The 16,875-nt window shown below is 36.5% G+C and overlaps 1 protein-coding gene across 1 annotated transcript in view; it reads left to right on the top strand.

Moving 5' to 3' along the window:
* The window catches only part of SUPT3H (SPT3 homolog, SAGA and STAGA complex component), a 432,145-nt gene that overhangs the window by 286,540 nt on the left and 128,730 nt on the right, over positions 1 to 16,875 (top strand). The window contains exons 5-6 of the mRNA XM_065886432.1: positions 671 to 761; positions 6,014 to 6,153. Of these exons, the coding sequence (XP_065742504.1) occupies positions 671 to 761; positions 6,014 to 6,153 (231 nt within the window). The remainder of the gene's footprint in view (positions 1 to 670; positions 762 to 6,013; positions 6,154 to 16,875) is intronic.

The following is a 16,875-nucleotide window of genomic DNA, read 5'->3' as shown; positions in this document are numbered from 1 at the left end:
AGGAGAGTGCTTGGCTTTTTAAAGCAGTTGTTACAAACTCCTTGTCTAGCTGTTTGTAAATCATTTTAAAAAATAAAATTTGGTCCTGAATGTGTACAAAAGTCCACAAAGTCAGGATTTGCAGCATAGTGTGGAAAGTTTATCCCAATCTTCAGAAGGAATTTAACCAAAAAACCCAAAAAACAAAAATCATTGTGATTCTGGAGTATCTGGATACTTGCAAATGAAAAGTGCTTTTAAAAATGCTAGCGTTGGGGCTTCCCTGGTGGCGCAGTGGTTGACAGTCCGCCTGCCGATGCAGGGGGCACGGGTTCATGCCCCGGTCTGGGAAGATCCCACATGCCGCGGAGCGGCTGGGCCCGTGAGCCATGGCCGCTGAGCCTGCGCGTCCGGAGCCTGTGCTCCGCAACGGGAGAGGCCAGAACAGTGAGAGGCCCGCGTACCGCAAAAAAAAAATTAAATTAAATTAAAAAATGCTAGTGTTGTAGCTTTTATGTTTAATTTGATGACTAAATTTTGTATTCACAGTACTATGCTGAGAAGTGCTATATCCCCCCCCACAGTGATCCTGGGGTACACGTTATTAAATTTAGTTATCATAATAGTCTTTAATCAATAAAGCGAATGTATGTGTAAGGTTTTTTATTTACTTATTTCATATTTTTAATAGAAAAAACTTAGAAGACTGCTAAAATACATGTTTTTCCGAGACTACAAATCAAAGATTGTCAAAGGCATCGACGAGGATGATCTTCTGGAAGGTAACTTAAAGCACTAAACTAAAACCAGTACAACACATGTATGCTGATGACACATTTATACAATGTCAATGTAGATATTCCCATCAGAGTGGAATATATGTACTTCTGTTAAATAATGTAGTTTAGAAACTGCAGATATTTATATAGTTGGCAGTTAAATCTTGTATTTTCCAATTATGTGACTTCAGAGTAATCTGGTATTTTAATTCTTTTTTTAATAAAATGACCTGCTTTACACCAGAATGTCATGAAACTAAGAAAATTTTGTTGATTTAAAACATAACTGATTTTAGCAAGCATAATTTTTCTGTCCTGAATGGAGGGAGCCAGAACTATTATATTTTTGAAATAGGCATGTATGTTTTTTTGTTAATTTATTATACAAAGTATCTGATATGTTTTATAATGTAAAGTCACCTCATTTTAATGTGTTATTTCTGTGCTGTTTGAAATCTTAACAAAAAGTCTGACACAGAATGGGAAATTTTCCTTAGCTGATTTTCCAACTCAATTCCCCATTTTAGGATATTTAAAGAAAATACTTATGTTGCAAAATCAAATAGTGATAAGCTGAAAGTAGATAATTATTAAATAATACTTATTAATCCAAATAAATATGTTGTATTTTTGAAGTAATTCATCTATTTTGTGTTGAATATAGTCACTGCATGGTAGTATCCTTTGCTGGTAGATACACTGCTAAAGTAGCTAAACAAACTCTACTATATTCAGAAGAATTCCAGAAAATTGCTCAAAACCAACTGAATCAAAAAACAACAAAAACGGGGCTTCCCTGGTGGCGCAGTGGTTGGGAGTCTGCCTTCCGATGCAGGGGACATGGGTTCGAGCCCTGGTCTGGGAGGATCCCGCGTGCCGCGGAGCAGCTGGGCCCATGAGCCACAACTACTGAGCCTGCGCGTCTGGAGCCTGTGCTCCGCAACAAGAGAGGCCGAGGTAGTGAGAGGCCCGCGCACCGCGATGAAGAGTGGCCCCCGCTCGCCGCAACTAGAGAAAGTCCTCACACAGAAACGAAGACCCAACACAGCCAAAAATAAATAAATAAATTTATATAAAAAAAAAAAAAAAAAAAAAAAAAAAACAACAAAAACCAACTGAAGAGTTAACTAACTTTGAAAGAGAACCAGTTACTTTCATTGATCCTCAATAAGTCAGCAAGTGTAATGGCCATGCCAAAAAAAATTCTGATCAAATGTCTAATCAGTGTTGTCTATTTAGTATTCCTGCAGTTCTCATAGAATTTAACTCCAAATGAATTTAATGCTTCCCTTTATGGAGAGCATAAAGAATCTAGACTTGGAGCAAAACAGACCTAAATTCCTATTAATCCCAGTTCTCTGCTTTCTTTCTATGGGTCCCTGAGGGTCAGTTTTCTCATTTGTAAGTCATAAATTATACTACTGACCATGAGAGCTCAAAATACTGTATGAAAAGCACCTGATACATTCCCACCACTGAATAAGTGATAGCTGTTAATACTATGCTTTGAATACCAAACTCAGAGTAGTGAGACTAGTATTCAGTTTTACTAACACTGTCATATCAGTTTTATGTCCTCACCTCCTCATTTATTTCAAACCTCTCCTCTTTATCATTTAAATTTTCTAATCTTGTGTGTCTCATATAAAGTTTTAAAATACAGTTGACCCTTGAACAATGCAGGGGTTAGGGGTGCCAACTGTCTGAACAGTCAAATCTGCCTGTAACTTTACAGTTGGCCCTCCATGTATGCGGTTCCACGTCCCCAGATTCAACCAGCCTCATAGAGTCACGTACTGTAGTACGTATTTAATGAAAAAAATTCATGTGTAAGTGGATACACACGGTTCAAACCTGTGTTCTTCAGGGATTCACTGTAGTTGATATAATTTGTAAGGTAAAATACTCAGGTAAAATACATCTAATACTGAGATGGGAGTTCTAGAGTGGCCTTGTGAGGAACGTGGTAGACTCTTTTCCCAGTGAAACACATTTAACTGGTGAACATATTAAAAATAATAGTTTAAAATCTTTAGAAATTGTCCTAAGGGCAGACAGCAAATGGAGGAACATATTCAAAAAAAATCTACTAAATCTCATTAAGATCAGTGAGACTCTGTTGTGTTTGAGCCACAATATACTCCCCTCATTTCTCTCCTCCTCTCCTACCCTGCTGCCCCAGATCAAAATGATAGAAGCTTTACTCTGGGCAAATGTGTCCAAGAACCATGGACACCTGCTTCTGTACCTCCCAATCTAGGGTGACAGGTTCACCCCAAGAGGGGCAGGAGATCAGCATCTCTCATCTCCTTCATCTCTGTGTTGCAGAACCTCTGTGCTAGGCAAGCACAGCTAAAAGGACTGGGCCTTCCTCTCATCTTCTAGTCATAGGGAAGCTCTACCCCAGATGGACCCTGCTTGCCACATCCTGGCTTTCTCACAGGGAATAAGCTTCACACCAGAAGAGACAAGCCTTGAAGACAAGGGGCTACCATCTCTGTCCAGATCCTCACTCTTAGATCCAGGAAAGTCTTTCAGAGAGAAGCTGCTTGCTACTCCCAACCCCAGCTCTAGTACAGAAGTACAAAGATTCATCCTGTAAGAGAGAGCCAGCCCTTAATATCAGAGAGCTCTGCAGCTCTCCCTATAGGGACTGACTGTTTGGGAAAGAGCATCTGAAGTTCATGGCTAAGGGTGTTTTAAAACAATGGAGATCCTGGTGGAGGAATTAAGGGGAAGCTGGTCACTCTGTGATACTAGTAACAACAAACAAAACAGTGCACCAGCTAAAAGTTTAACAAAGGAAAAAGATAGCTAAAAAGAGTCTTCCTGGGGTCAGAGCAAAACTTAAAGGCTGGCCAACCTTGACTCTGCAGAGTGACCTGAAATCATTTAGATCAATCTGTGGAGCAATTTATGCACAAGAGTATTATCCAAACAATAGAACTGTCAGCCAGCAGTTAGTGGAAGATAACAGCTGTGTATCATACCAGTAGGGTCACACCAGCCAGAAACTTAGTGGAGCGATCAGGAAAAGTGACAGGTAAAGAGAGCTTGACTAAAACCACAGTCATCCCTGGTGATTGAGGAGACTGTCCTCATGCTCAAGGATGTACCCTCTGAGGAGCAACATCCAAGGCTGCATACCAAGAGGGAAAGAGACTTTACTGAATTAGCCCAGCCAGGTCACTAAACAAACAACCAAACAACCAAACAATAACAGCAAGCCCCAGGGAGGAGAGGGAATTATTAGCTAGAGTTGCTCCAATATATTACCTAAAATGTCCATTTTCAACAGCAACAACAAAATACTTAGACGTTCAAAGAGACAGATATGTATGATCCATAAACACAGGAAGAATAAGCAGACAACACAAACTGCCTTCGAGGGGGTCCAGATGTTAGGCTTAGCAGACAGAAACTAAATAGCTATTCTAAATGGTGTTCAAAGAACTAAAAGAAACCATGTGCAAATAACAAAAGGAAGGTATGGTTACTGTGTCTCACAAAATAGAGAATATCAATTAAGAGACAGAAATTATAGAAACAAGTGGAAATTCTGGGGTTGAAAAGTACAATGACTGACATGAAAAATTCAGTAGAGGGGCTCAATAGTAACTGAACTGACAGAAGGAAGAATCAGCGAACTTGAAGACAGATTGTTAAAGGTTATACAGTCTAAGGAACAAATAGAAAAAAGAATGAAGAAAAATTAATAGTGTTTCAGAAAAATATGAGACACCATTAAGTGAACCAGTGTATGCAATGGGACTACAGAAGGGAAGAAAAGAAAGAGCAGAAAAAATATTCAAGGAAATAATGATGGAAAACTTCTCAACTTTGGTGAAAATTACTAATCACATCCAAACAGCTCAGCAAGCTCCAAGTAGGATAAACGTATAGCGATCCATACTCAGACACATTCTAGTAGAAATGCTGAAAGACAAAGACAAAAAGAAAATCGTGAAAGGCAAGAGAAAATCACCTCATCAAATACAGTGGAACCTCAACAATATTAACAGCCGACTTCTCATTAGCAATGCAGGTCAGATAGCAGTGGGATGACGTATTCCAAATGCTGAAAAGAAAAACTGTCAACAACAAATATGTCAAGAAACATGTTCAGCAAAACTGTGTTTCAAAAATGAAGGCAAAATAAAGATATTCTCAGATACACAAAAACTGGAGAATTTTTTTGCTAGCAGACCCATATAAAAAATACTAAAGGAAGTTATTCTGGCTGGAAGCAAGTTGTACCAGACAATAATTTGAATCCACACCTACACACACCACACACACACACACACACACACACACGTGCACACACACACACACGACAAAGAGTATCTATAAAGGTAATTATGTAGGTAAATATAAGAGAATATAGAATTGTGTTATTTATTTTCCTTTCTTAATAGATTTAAAAGCAATTGTATAAAACAAGATATATAATTGTAATATTGTGTCTATAATATATAGATGTATAATATATTTGATAGTAGCAACATAATTGAGGTGGGTGGTAACAAAGCTGTGTTGGAGTAGGGAGTGACAGGCTTTTTTTCACCCTAAGATGTTTGGGTTGTCTTTATTTGGTATAGGAGCACACAATTTGTCACATTAAAAAATAATGTAGCTCTTCCCCACTAATTCACACTGATACTTTTGTGTATTAAACTGTATTAATTACCTTTTGCAATATTACATTCCTTCCTGACTTTTTGCAGTAACTTTCTCAGAGTTATGTTTTGCTTTTAAATAAGTATGGTAGTTTTACCTCTTATGAGAAAAAGAGTAAGATCTCATCCCGTAGGTTTCAAATATATTGCCACAGTAGTGTACCTAGTATTTTCTTCTTTTAATTTCATGTCTCAATCCTGGTGTTTTTTATTTATGTTTTTGTTTTTATTTACTTTCTTGATTAGACTTGCTGTAGCAGGATTCTTTTTCCAAATCTGAGAGTCTTTCCTTTTTTTTTTTTTTTTTTTTTTTTGGTAAGGAATTTTAATCCATTCACACTTATTGTGCTAATTGATCATTTGGTTTTATTCTCTCAATCTTATTCATGACATAAATAGATGATTTAATTCTGCACGACTTATGCTTTTGTTTTGGATACAAGGATTCTCCTTACGAAGATTATTATGAGAGAATTCCAGTTCTGAATTTTATATGCAGTATTCAATACATATGATTGGGGCAGATATAAACCTATTTAAGAACATTTCTTTTTTCCTTCCCTTATCTTCATGAAGACAAATTGAGTGGCAGTAATAATGCGAACAAAAGACAAAAAATCGCTCAAGACTTTCTCAACTCCATTGATCAAACAGGAGAACTCTTGGCAATGTTTGAAGATGATGAAATTGATGAAGTTAAACAAGAAAGAATGGAGGTATAGTACATGCTTCCCTTTTTAGGGTAATAGAATAACTGCAGTGCATATACTATTTGGTTCTAGTCTTACGTTCTTTAAATGTGGTCTGAAATGTCCAAATCAGTGGTTTCATGTCTGAAGGCAGTATTGTGTAGTGGAGTAACCCTGGAAAGGATGTCAAACTCAGCCTTCGTAGCTGACTTTGGGAAACAACTTCAGTTTTCTGTTTCTTTGTTTCCTCCTTTGAATATGAGTAGGTTTCCCTAAGCTTCCTTCTGGATCTTACTTTTACTGATACTATTTTATTCCATAAAAGCTAGTTTATAATTAAATATTTACTTAGTTTTTGTACCAAACCATCCAGTTATCTTTGTGGACAAAGGTAATCCTTACTGCTTTTGCGTTGGCATATAGTGTGAAGAGCTATTTTTCCAGCTGTAGTTGCAGCCTCTGGTTGGACTCACCAGATAAGGTAGGATCCAGGGCAATTCCATGCTTTATATCACTGTAAAACACAGTTAGTGACATGTGTTTGGATTCCCTGGGTATGTTTTAACAATGAATATGAAAATTGTATGCCTTCTATTTACCCTAGCTTTCTATTCATAAAATGGTTTCCTTAAATACTTGTGGAAAAATAAAAGTAGTGATTGATTTCATCTGAGTGCCTTCTAAAATATAAGGCATTATTCTTATCATTCTTATTCTTATAATACTTTTACATGTAAAAAAACAAATCTCCATTTTTCCCCTTCTCTTTAAATTGGTCAAGAGAGGTAATTCCAGAGCTCCGAAAGATCGTGCTAAGTGCTGACTTTATCATAGTCTCTGTGCATGCTAAAAATATAATTATTTCATGTTAAATTTTGGAGGAAGTCCAATAGACATATATGCTTTATAAAATTTAACCACCTTCTTTAAAGAATTAGTATGCTTAGATCATGAACTGTGATCTAAAGGCAATGTTCTTCTTAGGTATCAATTACCTTAGAAATGTGTGGTTATCTTGGTTTGAGGCAACTGCAAATGATTTTAGTTCGCCTTGGGCCAAAAACATGCTAAGTTGTCCAAAGCAGATGATAAACATGTATTTCTGATGTCATTATGGCCTAAACAGGATATGATTGTTTCGTGGCATGGTTTCACTTATGATGCATTACACAGAGAGCAAATATTGTTTATGCTTTATTTTTTAAACATTTTTATATTATACAAACGGGCATTAAGAAAAACTTATTAAGGAAGGACTCTACAGAAAACATTAGTAAAATTGAACAAGTAGCTTTTCAGTTTTGACAGGAAGATCTCTGTCAACCACGCCTGTTGCCCGGAAGGGCATTTCACAGTCAAGGAGAAGAGAAGAAATGGAGCATGTTGTAACACTGAGCTCATAATAGCAGGCTACTGTAGGCCTGGAAGAGTGATGAGCCAGTAAGGTACAAGTTCAAGTAAATAAAATATTTGGAAGTGCAGGATAGAAAAAGCTTGGGAGCTTATGTGGTTTATATTTCTCTCCCCTGTAGTTATATTGTATATTACATAGTGGTAACCAGGATAATAAAATATCAATAGTTGATAAAAATAGTTACAAGAAAGTCAGCTTCACCTATACAATAAAAATTAGATTGGCAGTTTCTCTAAGCTTTGTATCATAACTAAAATCTCTAACCAAGATAACAAAGAGTAGTTTTGAGATTCTGTTCATCCAAATAACAGAGTTTAAACTGGATAAAAAAATGCTGAACTTGTAGACATAACTATAGACAGTAAAAAGTGGAACCGTTAAGAGCATAGGCCTTGCCTGCTTCTAATTTGACAGGTTATAGTTTCAAGCGTAAACCACAACTGTGGCAGTCCATATGAAACCACTTTGGACTCACAGACTGCAATCCCTTGCTTTTAAAGTGCAGTAGAATAATCAGTCCTGGCATCACTCAGTGATTTAATTTTCCTCTAAGCATCACTTACAGTTGTAGAAACTTTGTTTACTACCTTCTCCCCTAGAATGTATGAAAATGGTATAGACCTACCAACAAAGCTTGTTATTGGTTTTTTTTCTTTTTTCTTTTATTTAAATGTAATTTAGAAGAGAAAAAAATTTATAGACACAAGCTCGCTTGGGACCCTAGATTTTTCTCAAAATATTGAGCAAGCATATGAAAAACTGAGTTCTTTCCCATTGTTTTCAGCTGATTTCTGTGTGTGCCTGGCTTTGTGTTTTACTCATAATTTACTTCATTAAGTATTATGTGATTTGAAATATAAAAAATGTCTGAATTTTTATATCCATTTCTACTTGCTAGTCCATTATCATATTAAGTTAACTAACGCTTACCCCATTTGTTTTTCTCCAGCACCAAATTTTTAACACTTTGGTGTGTGTGTAGTAGAGATCTGTGATCCATGACCTCTGAAGACCCTTCTAAATTATCAAGTAAAGATTAAATAATGTTCAGAATTGCTTTAGTGTATTCGAGGGACTGGGAAAGAGAAGCAGGGAAATGATAAGCATAATACATATAAATACTCACAACTCCCCTCCAACCACCCCTCAGATCCCCTAAACCCACCCCAGAATGACCCACGTGTGTTTGGCTGTTGATCCTGTTTCTCACATTCTAAGTTTTTGAGATCTAATCAACTAAATGTGACTGTGTCAACCAAAGGCCAAGGAAGGGTCACTACAGCCTGCAGGTAGCTTTGTGTTTTCTTGCCAGAGGACCTGTGGTCACTCACAGAAGAGCTTGCCTAAAACCCCACTGCTCTCCTGTGCAGGAACTTGGAGAAGCTCAAGTTTGTCATTAATCAAGTAAAATATCTGGTCTACTGAACTGCTAGGTTTTGTGAAGAAGATGTAAATAAGGAACACCTAAAAAATTGGGTGAGCTCTCTACCTCCTGACTAACCCTCAAACTGGTAAAATAAACAGGAGAACAAAGATTAGAGCTCACCAAAGAGCAGCCTTTAAACAGCTTAGGGTGCTGAAAATCCCCAGTGACTGTTTATCTTGTGTTTTCAAGTTAGAGGCCTAATCCTGGAATCTAGAGAAAAAGCAGAATGGAATACATAAACTGTAAGGCAGCCTAAAAATTGTTTAATTGACTGAAAGTTGAGTAAGATCCCAAGTGGTCATCTAAATTTAACCTGAAGTGACTAGTCATAGATTTTTAAGTACAAAGTTTCTTATAAAGGTTGAATGATCACAGAAATCAGGTATACCATTCAGTTATGCTCCAAGTGTAATAAGCTTATGATCCCTGGGGGTTTTGAGTCCTAGTGTTATAGTTTTTGGAGCTAGGTAGACTGGAACCTCGTTGAGAGAGATGGCTGACTATAGAAGTTCTCCATCTTCTCCTGTTTATGAAATGTGATAGTTCAACACTTCCCCTTTTCTATCTGTCATGGTTTCTGTAGTTAAAAGTAAAATAAAATGCCTTCAAGACTGAGTTGAAATATAATATCTTAGATAAGATTTATCATAAAAAGGCTAATCCCAATAAGATAAATGTTTACAAATACCAAAAACACTGAAAAGGTTGAGTTAAAAAACTGAAACCCAGAACAAAGTTTAAAATATACATGTATATGGGATTAAGAAATGCAGAATTTATATACTAGAGAGATATAGTTTATATACATATGTACATTCATGATATATATAAATATGCATATATATTTACACACGTGCATATACTATGCCTACATGTGTATATATGCCTACATGTGTATGTATGTATCTTCCAAAACCCATCCCACCCACAGCAGCTGATAGAATGACATGCCCTGATTGGCTTAGCCTAAGTCATATGCTCCATCTCCAAAGAGGGTACAGTTAACCTCTGTAAAAGCCTGGATCCCTGAAGCTTTCAGAAGAAGGAATAGATGCTGGAAAGGCAGCCACGAAAGTTCTTAAGTGTAAAGTACCTCATGTTATGTGTAAGAATTGAGACTGGTGCATCACAGTCTTGACTCTGCTCAGATCTCTGGGAAGTTTTCCCTAAGAGACAGCATGTTAGAATGAGTGGAAATCATTTTCTTTGGATTCAGGCAAACCATCCATCCATCCTTTCACTCTTTAATTCATTCAGCATTTATTAGAGCTTCTTTTGTAAATCAGTCACTATTTCTAGGTCCTGAGGTTATGACTATAAAAAAAACAAAATATGGTTTCTGCCCTCACAATCCTTTAGTAGTAACTGGCAAATCAAAAGGTAACTAAGTACTCTGGTGAGGGGAATACAAGCCCAATAAATGGTTGCCATTTTTATTATTATTACTCTATTTGATCTTGAATTTTGAACCCTCTAGGTGGGTTATTGGTTGTGTGATGGAGCCATGTATATTCTATTTCACTTGCTATTTTATTTGAAATTTTGTTTATCCTGAAGTAAAGCACATTACATCTTCAAGAAATTTTTTATCATTAACTTCAGACAGGTCCATAGAATTAACTTCAGTGTGGTTTGAAGAGGGCACAGAACAGAAAAATGAGAAGTAGGCTCCATTTTAAAACATGAAATAGTGTAATATGTCAGGATTCGTTTCTGAAAGAGATTCAAGAGAACACATCAGTATGTCTTTTATTCTTTTGAAAGTAACTTCTGTTCAGATAATTTAAAAATACTCTATGAAATCATTCTTCAGGGAATATTAATAGAAATACCACCCAAAACCTTTGGTAATTCTAGCTACACAGAGCAGAATTAATGTAATTTAGTATATGTTTTTCTGGCCTAGAAACTGCAGAACAGGGAGTATTACGTGACTTTAGGAGAACCCAAAGTTTGGTGTAATGTGTAGCTCAGAAACTGATTTCCAACTCTATCAAACTACTTTTTATCCACACCTTCTGATTATGTAATGGTAGAGATCTGTATATTCATTGCCATAAAACATCTGGAGAAGACATTTTTCAATTAATGACATGAAAAGTAAGTTACAGATCTTATAAAAATAGAACAGTCCCTAACTCTTACCCAGGTACTTATCGTTCTATAGCTTAGCACATCAGATTTGACAGATGGTTCTCAAGGGATTCTTTTAGGCTTTTCTTAACCATGTGAACTCTGGGCTCTTAACCATGTGAACTTAGGGTAGAGTCAGACTTCTGCTTTGCTCAGAGTGCCCCACATACCAGGTGTGAAGCTGGAAGTGGTTGGGTGGTGGTGGTAGTAGTTTAATCAATCTCTTGGGTTATGCTTTGCTATAGAAAAATTTTAGAGCAAGATCAGTCAAATAACTACCATCTTTATGATAAAAAATTTAGCATCACTTCCATTTTTGTCTTCCACCCTCAGACCCGTTTAGAATTTTTTACTCTTTAGTGTGGGTGAAATTTAAAAGATTCTTCTCCCTGCCCCTTCCCTAGTCTATTGAGGAGTAAAATACATTGTAACAGCATTGAAGCAGTACTCATAGTAGTCATATTTCCTTTAATCCAAATCAGGGCTTATGATCCGATGTCCACAAGTGTCTTTTGTTATGGAGACAGAATATTTTAACTCAGGCCTTGGTGGTAAAACATAGGAACAGTGATTGCCATTCACTTCCACCTTCCCCACCGAGGAGTTTCAGCTTCAGGAAAGTAGAGAATCCTTTCTAGGGTGAAGATATGCACCAGTACTGCACACTGATCATCCGTGTCTCCCAGCGCTGATGTGCCGGCGTGGGCCTTACTGCGTTGCACTGTTCAGTCTTGCTAAGTGGATATTCGACTAACACATCTGAATATACTGTCCAGTTAAGTTTTTAATAGAATCAATCAATATTTCCTTTCTCAAATAATTTCAGTTTGTCCTTTTGAAAATGAAACCCTTCTCTTTTAAAAGATACATTTCAAGGGTTTTCTCAGGATCACTCCACCAGCTTGTTTATAAAACACCTTGGCGGGGAAGAGTTTTAAAATATCATCGAATTTCAGAACGCCACAGGATTTACCACTAATTTACATTTAATGTTTGTAGTTCTCGAGTTGTGGCTGTTGTAATAACCAAAATGTTTTTTCCCTGAATATTTTGTAGATTATGTTTCCCGATTCTTTCTCCTTCACCCACATTCCCCACAGTAGGCGGGTAGATTGTTGTTACATAGTCTAGCCTTTTTTTATCTTATTGGTTTAATCGCAACAAGTTAGTCCTTCTAAATATGAAAATAAATTTATTCTGTGGAAAGAGTTTTGTCTTTTTAGCGCTATCACTTCTTTAGTGGCATTAACAGATCATTAGTTGTTTGGTATAGATCATTTCCCTCTATCCCATAATTTATTTGTTGCCTTAAGATCAACTCTTATTGTTCACCACTTTATGGTAAATCATGCAAATCAGGCTGCTTAATGCAATTAGACTTATTCTTAGCTCATTGTATTCCTCATCTAGAATTCTGGAGTAAGCTGTAAATATTTAGTGATCCGTGTAATCTGTTGCATGTGGATGTCTGTTGGGAACTCTCCTTTTCATAAGCATTGGTCCGAAGGACAGATCAGGTGCTGCCAGGCTTCTGCTTTTCATGACTCCATTTTCTACAGTAGAAACTTAAGTCCTTAGCACATTATTCATGCATCTTTCATGATCTGGCCCCAACAGACTTTTTCATCTTCATCTCCCACCATTCCTGCTCGCCCCGCTTTTCCCATATTACCTCCCAAAAGGCACATGTACACACACATACACACACACACACAACCACCACCACCACACACGATTTAAGGAACCCCCTCGGACTTATAGTTCCCTAAATAGGCATTCAGCTTTTCTTCCCTTCCCCTGAGCTTTCTCTATCTGGCAACATCTCACTTCTGATATTTTAGTATGTGATAGATTGTAACTAGTAGTTTTTTCTTAGTTTGACTTACTAAGTAAGGTCCTTGAAAGCATGGACTTATTTTATTTACTTTCATATCTTCTATACCCAGCACAGTGCCTTGAACATTACAAACTTTCATTAAATATTTGTCCAAATATGGTGAATAAAATAGGTGATATATGCAAATATTATTAATCTATCCTTTGGATGATCTGAATTTTTTTTCTCTTTTGCTTAAAGAATGCAGTTTCTGGGTGTATAAAGTTAGTCTTTTCTTCTGATTCATGTAGGATTGCAAAGAAAGCTATAGATCTTTATGAAATTTTTGTGTCAGGAGCTCTTCAACACATCTTTTACAGGGGCTTTCCAGTTGCTAATAGTTTTCATTGCTTGAATAACTTCCTGTTCAAATTAGAGTAGTGGCTTTTCCACAGTTCTAGCTGTAGAAGTTCTCCTAACCACACTGCTTCAGTATTGACCTGCAGTGTTCTAGATCTGTCTACAGGCTGATACTGAGCATCAGTTTTAATTTCAATTAGCAGACTTTTTTTTCAAATGGATCAATACCATATGTGACTATTGGTTCATTCTCTCTAGTTACCAATTCAGAACATTTGGCAGTAAATGTTATACACTTTTCCTTGTGTATTTGCTATTATAAGATTTTATGATTTAGCATCTTCAAATAATAACATGCTTATTCACTTCTCTGATCCATTATATATCTCCTCTGGACAATTCTTTTAGTTATTGGTTGATTTCTACTTAGAAAATATCAATAGTTTGAATTTGCATGTGCCTTAGGTTACCGTTGAATTTTTTGTGGCATGGAAATTTTGCATTTCCATTCATTCTACTTCATACAATAGGAAACTTGTTTCACTCAGTCCTTCTAACACTAAGAAACAATTGACCAACAAATCACCAGATTCACAAAAGTTACTTTTGCATTTATCTGCCTCATCTACTATATTGATAAGACTGTGGGCTTGAATTTAATATTCAATTCAAATTAATATTACATTCATCATTCATTTTTACCATCACTACTTTGGCTATTATATTCAGTTACAAAGGGAAGTGTTTTGCCATACTCCCACAGTTAATAACATAGCCATGTAATGAACTTTTTAAAGTGTGGTATTTAATTTTAAAGTGACCAAGTAATAAGTATTAACAATTTGGGCATTTTATCCTACTCTTTAAAAATATTTATTAAATCTTATTTTAAACGCCCTTTTTTAATTTTTTATTCTTTTGGTTTCCATTCTTTTGAAAATTTTAATATATCTTAGACACTCATCATTGTACAAATCAATCAACAGATTATGTTAATTCTATTAAAATTTTGTAAGAAATCTCAACCAGAATAGGTCTTTATCATCCCTCATGTTGAGTATGGTTAACTGCTGCATCTCTCAGATGAGTCTAATATCATTTGCTTAGATCAGTGGTTCCCAGTCACATGGGGAGTTGTTTTTTTTTTAATTGGAGTGTAGTTGATTTACAACGTTGTGTTAGTTTCAGGTGTACAGCAAAGTAGATCTGTTGTACATATATCCGCTCTTTTGGGATTGACATATACACACTACTGTATACAAAATAACTAATAAGGACCTACTGTATAGCACAGGGAACTCTTCGCAATACTTTGTAATGGCCTATATGGGAGAAGAATTTAAATTTTAAAAGTCCTTTTAAAAGTCCTTGAAGAAAAGACATCTATTTCTTGTAGTAATTCTGCACCTTAAATAGGAGACAGCCATTAATCGTGGGTTTATTGACCTGCTCTCAAATATGGAGAAGCTGTAAGTACAGAAATGACCACCTTTGGGAAGACACACTGTGGAAAAATCCAAAATCACTGAGGTAATTGTTTTAATTTTGAAAAAATATCTTATTATATAAAAGCTCTACCAGAGCTTTTAAGTAATTTAAAATTAGACTTTATTTACCAAAATTCAGTATGTACACAAATATCTCAAAATACTTCTGTATTCCTTTGTTATATCTGTAGAAATTATCCAAGTGAGGGAGACACTGAAAGAGGACTAAGAAGAGAGGGAGGGAGGGAGGGAGATGGAGATGGAGACAGAGAGAGAGAAAGAGAGAGTGAGAGAGAGAGAAGGAAAGAGGAAGAAAGAAAGAATTGAAACCTTTTTCCCTAGACGGTAGCTTTGTGTAAAGTTCTATTATCCATCTGGGTTTAGCAGGGAAGATATCTGAATCTTGGAAGACTTGTTCCTTGTAGCCCTACAATAAGTTCATTAAAATCAATAAAATAAAATAGCCTAATGTAAGACAGTTATCACTCTTAGTTTAAAAAAAAAAAAAAAGTCTTCAAGTGAAATTTTTGGGAATTTCCCCCATCCTCTTAAACAGTTCTTTTTGGGGGTGGGGCTGTGAATGCGGGTTCTTAGTTCTCCCACCAGGGATTGAACCCGTGCCCCCTGCATTGACAGCGCAGAGTCTTAACCACTGGACTGCCAGGGAAGTCCCTTAAGCAGTTCTTATTGATGATCCATCATATGTTTTTTGTTTGTTTGTTTGTTTTTTATTTATTTATTTTTGGCTGCGTTGGGTCTTCGTTGCTGCACGCTGGCTTTCTCTAGTTGTGGCGAATGGGGGCTACTCTTCATTGCGGTGTGCAGGCTTCTCATTGCGGTGGCTTCTTTTGTTGTGGAGCACGGGCTCTAGGGCACGCAGGCTTCAGTAAGTTGTGGCGTGCGGGCTCCAGAGCACAGGCTCAGTAGTTGTGACTCACGGGCTTAGCTGCTCTACGGCATGTGGGATCTTCCTGGACCAGGTCTCAAACCCGTGTCCCCTGCATTGGCAGGCGGATTCTTAACCACTACGCCACCAGGGAAGCCCCATCATATAGTTTTGAAGTAGAAAATGTAGTACATCATTTGTATAATTAAATATTGCTTAAACTTTTCCTGTGACTCATAGAAACTCATCACTTAATTTATTGTAACCAAAGAGTGATGAGGTATCTTGATGGCCTGGATATTATTTCTTTGGGCTATTGGTCATCTCAAACTCATCAACTCTTCTAAAAAATTCTTCTACTAGTACCCCTTGGTATTATTTTAAATCCTTCCACTTGTGTGGGACTTGGGTACTTTCATATATAATGACTGTAGGCCAGCTGGTTATATTCAGGAGTTATTCAAAGAATTGTGGATTCTCTGAGGCAAGAAAATTTATAACTCATTTTAATACACTTTAATAATCTTGAACCTCATCTCTCAATCTACCCCCTTCCTTCCCAGAAACCAAACCAAAGTTGGGCGGGGGGGGGGGGGGGGGGGGGGTTGGAAATCACATTTTATTTAACCTAGAAAATGTTTTTGTTTAAATTGTACCTAGGATTATTTAATGTTCACTTGGGTGTGGAGAAATAGACTATATTAGTGGGAACATAAGTTGATACATAGCTTTCTGGAGAAAAGTGTAGCAATCTCTATCAAGCGCATTAATTTTAAAAACCCTATATGCCTTTGATCCAGAAATTGCCTTTCTAGGTACTATACTAAGGATATAATTGAACAGAGACTTTTTTGAAAAATCAAATGTATTCATTGTTTATTTATAGAAAAACTTGTTTAACAATGGAGATATTAAAGTTGTAAAGTTTCTTCTTAGCATAGCTTTTGCTACAGCCCATAGATTTTAACAATATATAATACTTCTATGATTTAAATACTGTTTTGTAAACATCCTCGAGAATTGCCCTTTAGCCTCATTGATGTAGGAGAATATTTGACATATGTGAGCGTATACTTTCCAGGCTGGATGTTTCGTCTGCTTCAGCCTCTATTGGGTGTTTTAGTTGCTTTATTGCATAGTAGTCAGGTTGTTAGCTGTATTCTTTTTAGTGTTAGGAATTCATTAGAACTTACTAGGTATCCTATCCTAATATGTCGCGACTTTTTG

This window comes from Phocoena phocoena, chromosome 10 (assembly GCF_963924675.1).
Source record: "Phocoena phocoena chromosome 10, mPhoPho1.1, whole genome shotgun sequence".
NCBI lineage: Eukaryota > Metazoa > Chordata > Mammalia > Artiodactyla > Phocoenidae > Phocoena > Phocoena phocoena.
This window is presented reverse-complemented; position numbering and strand designations above follow the sequence as displayed.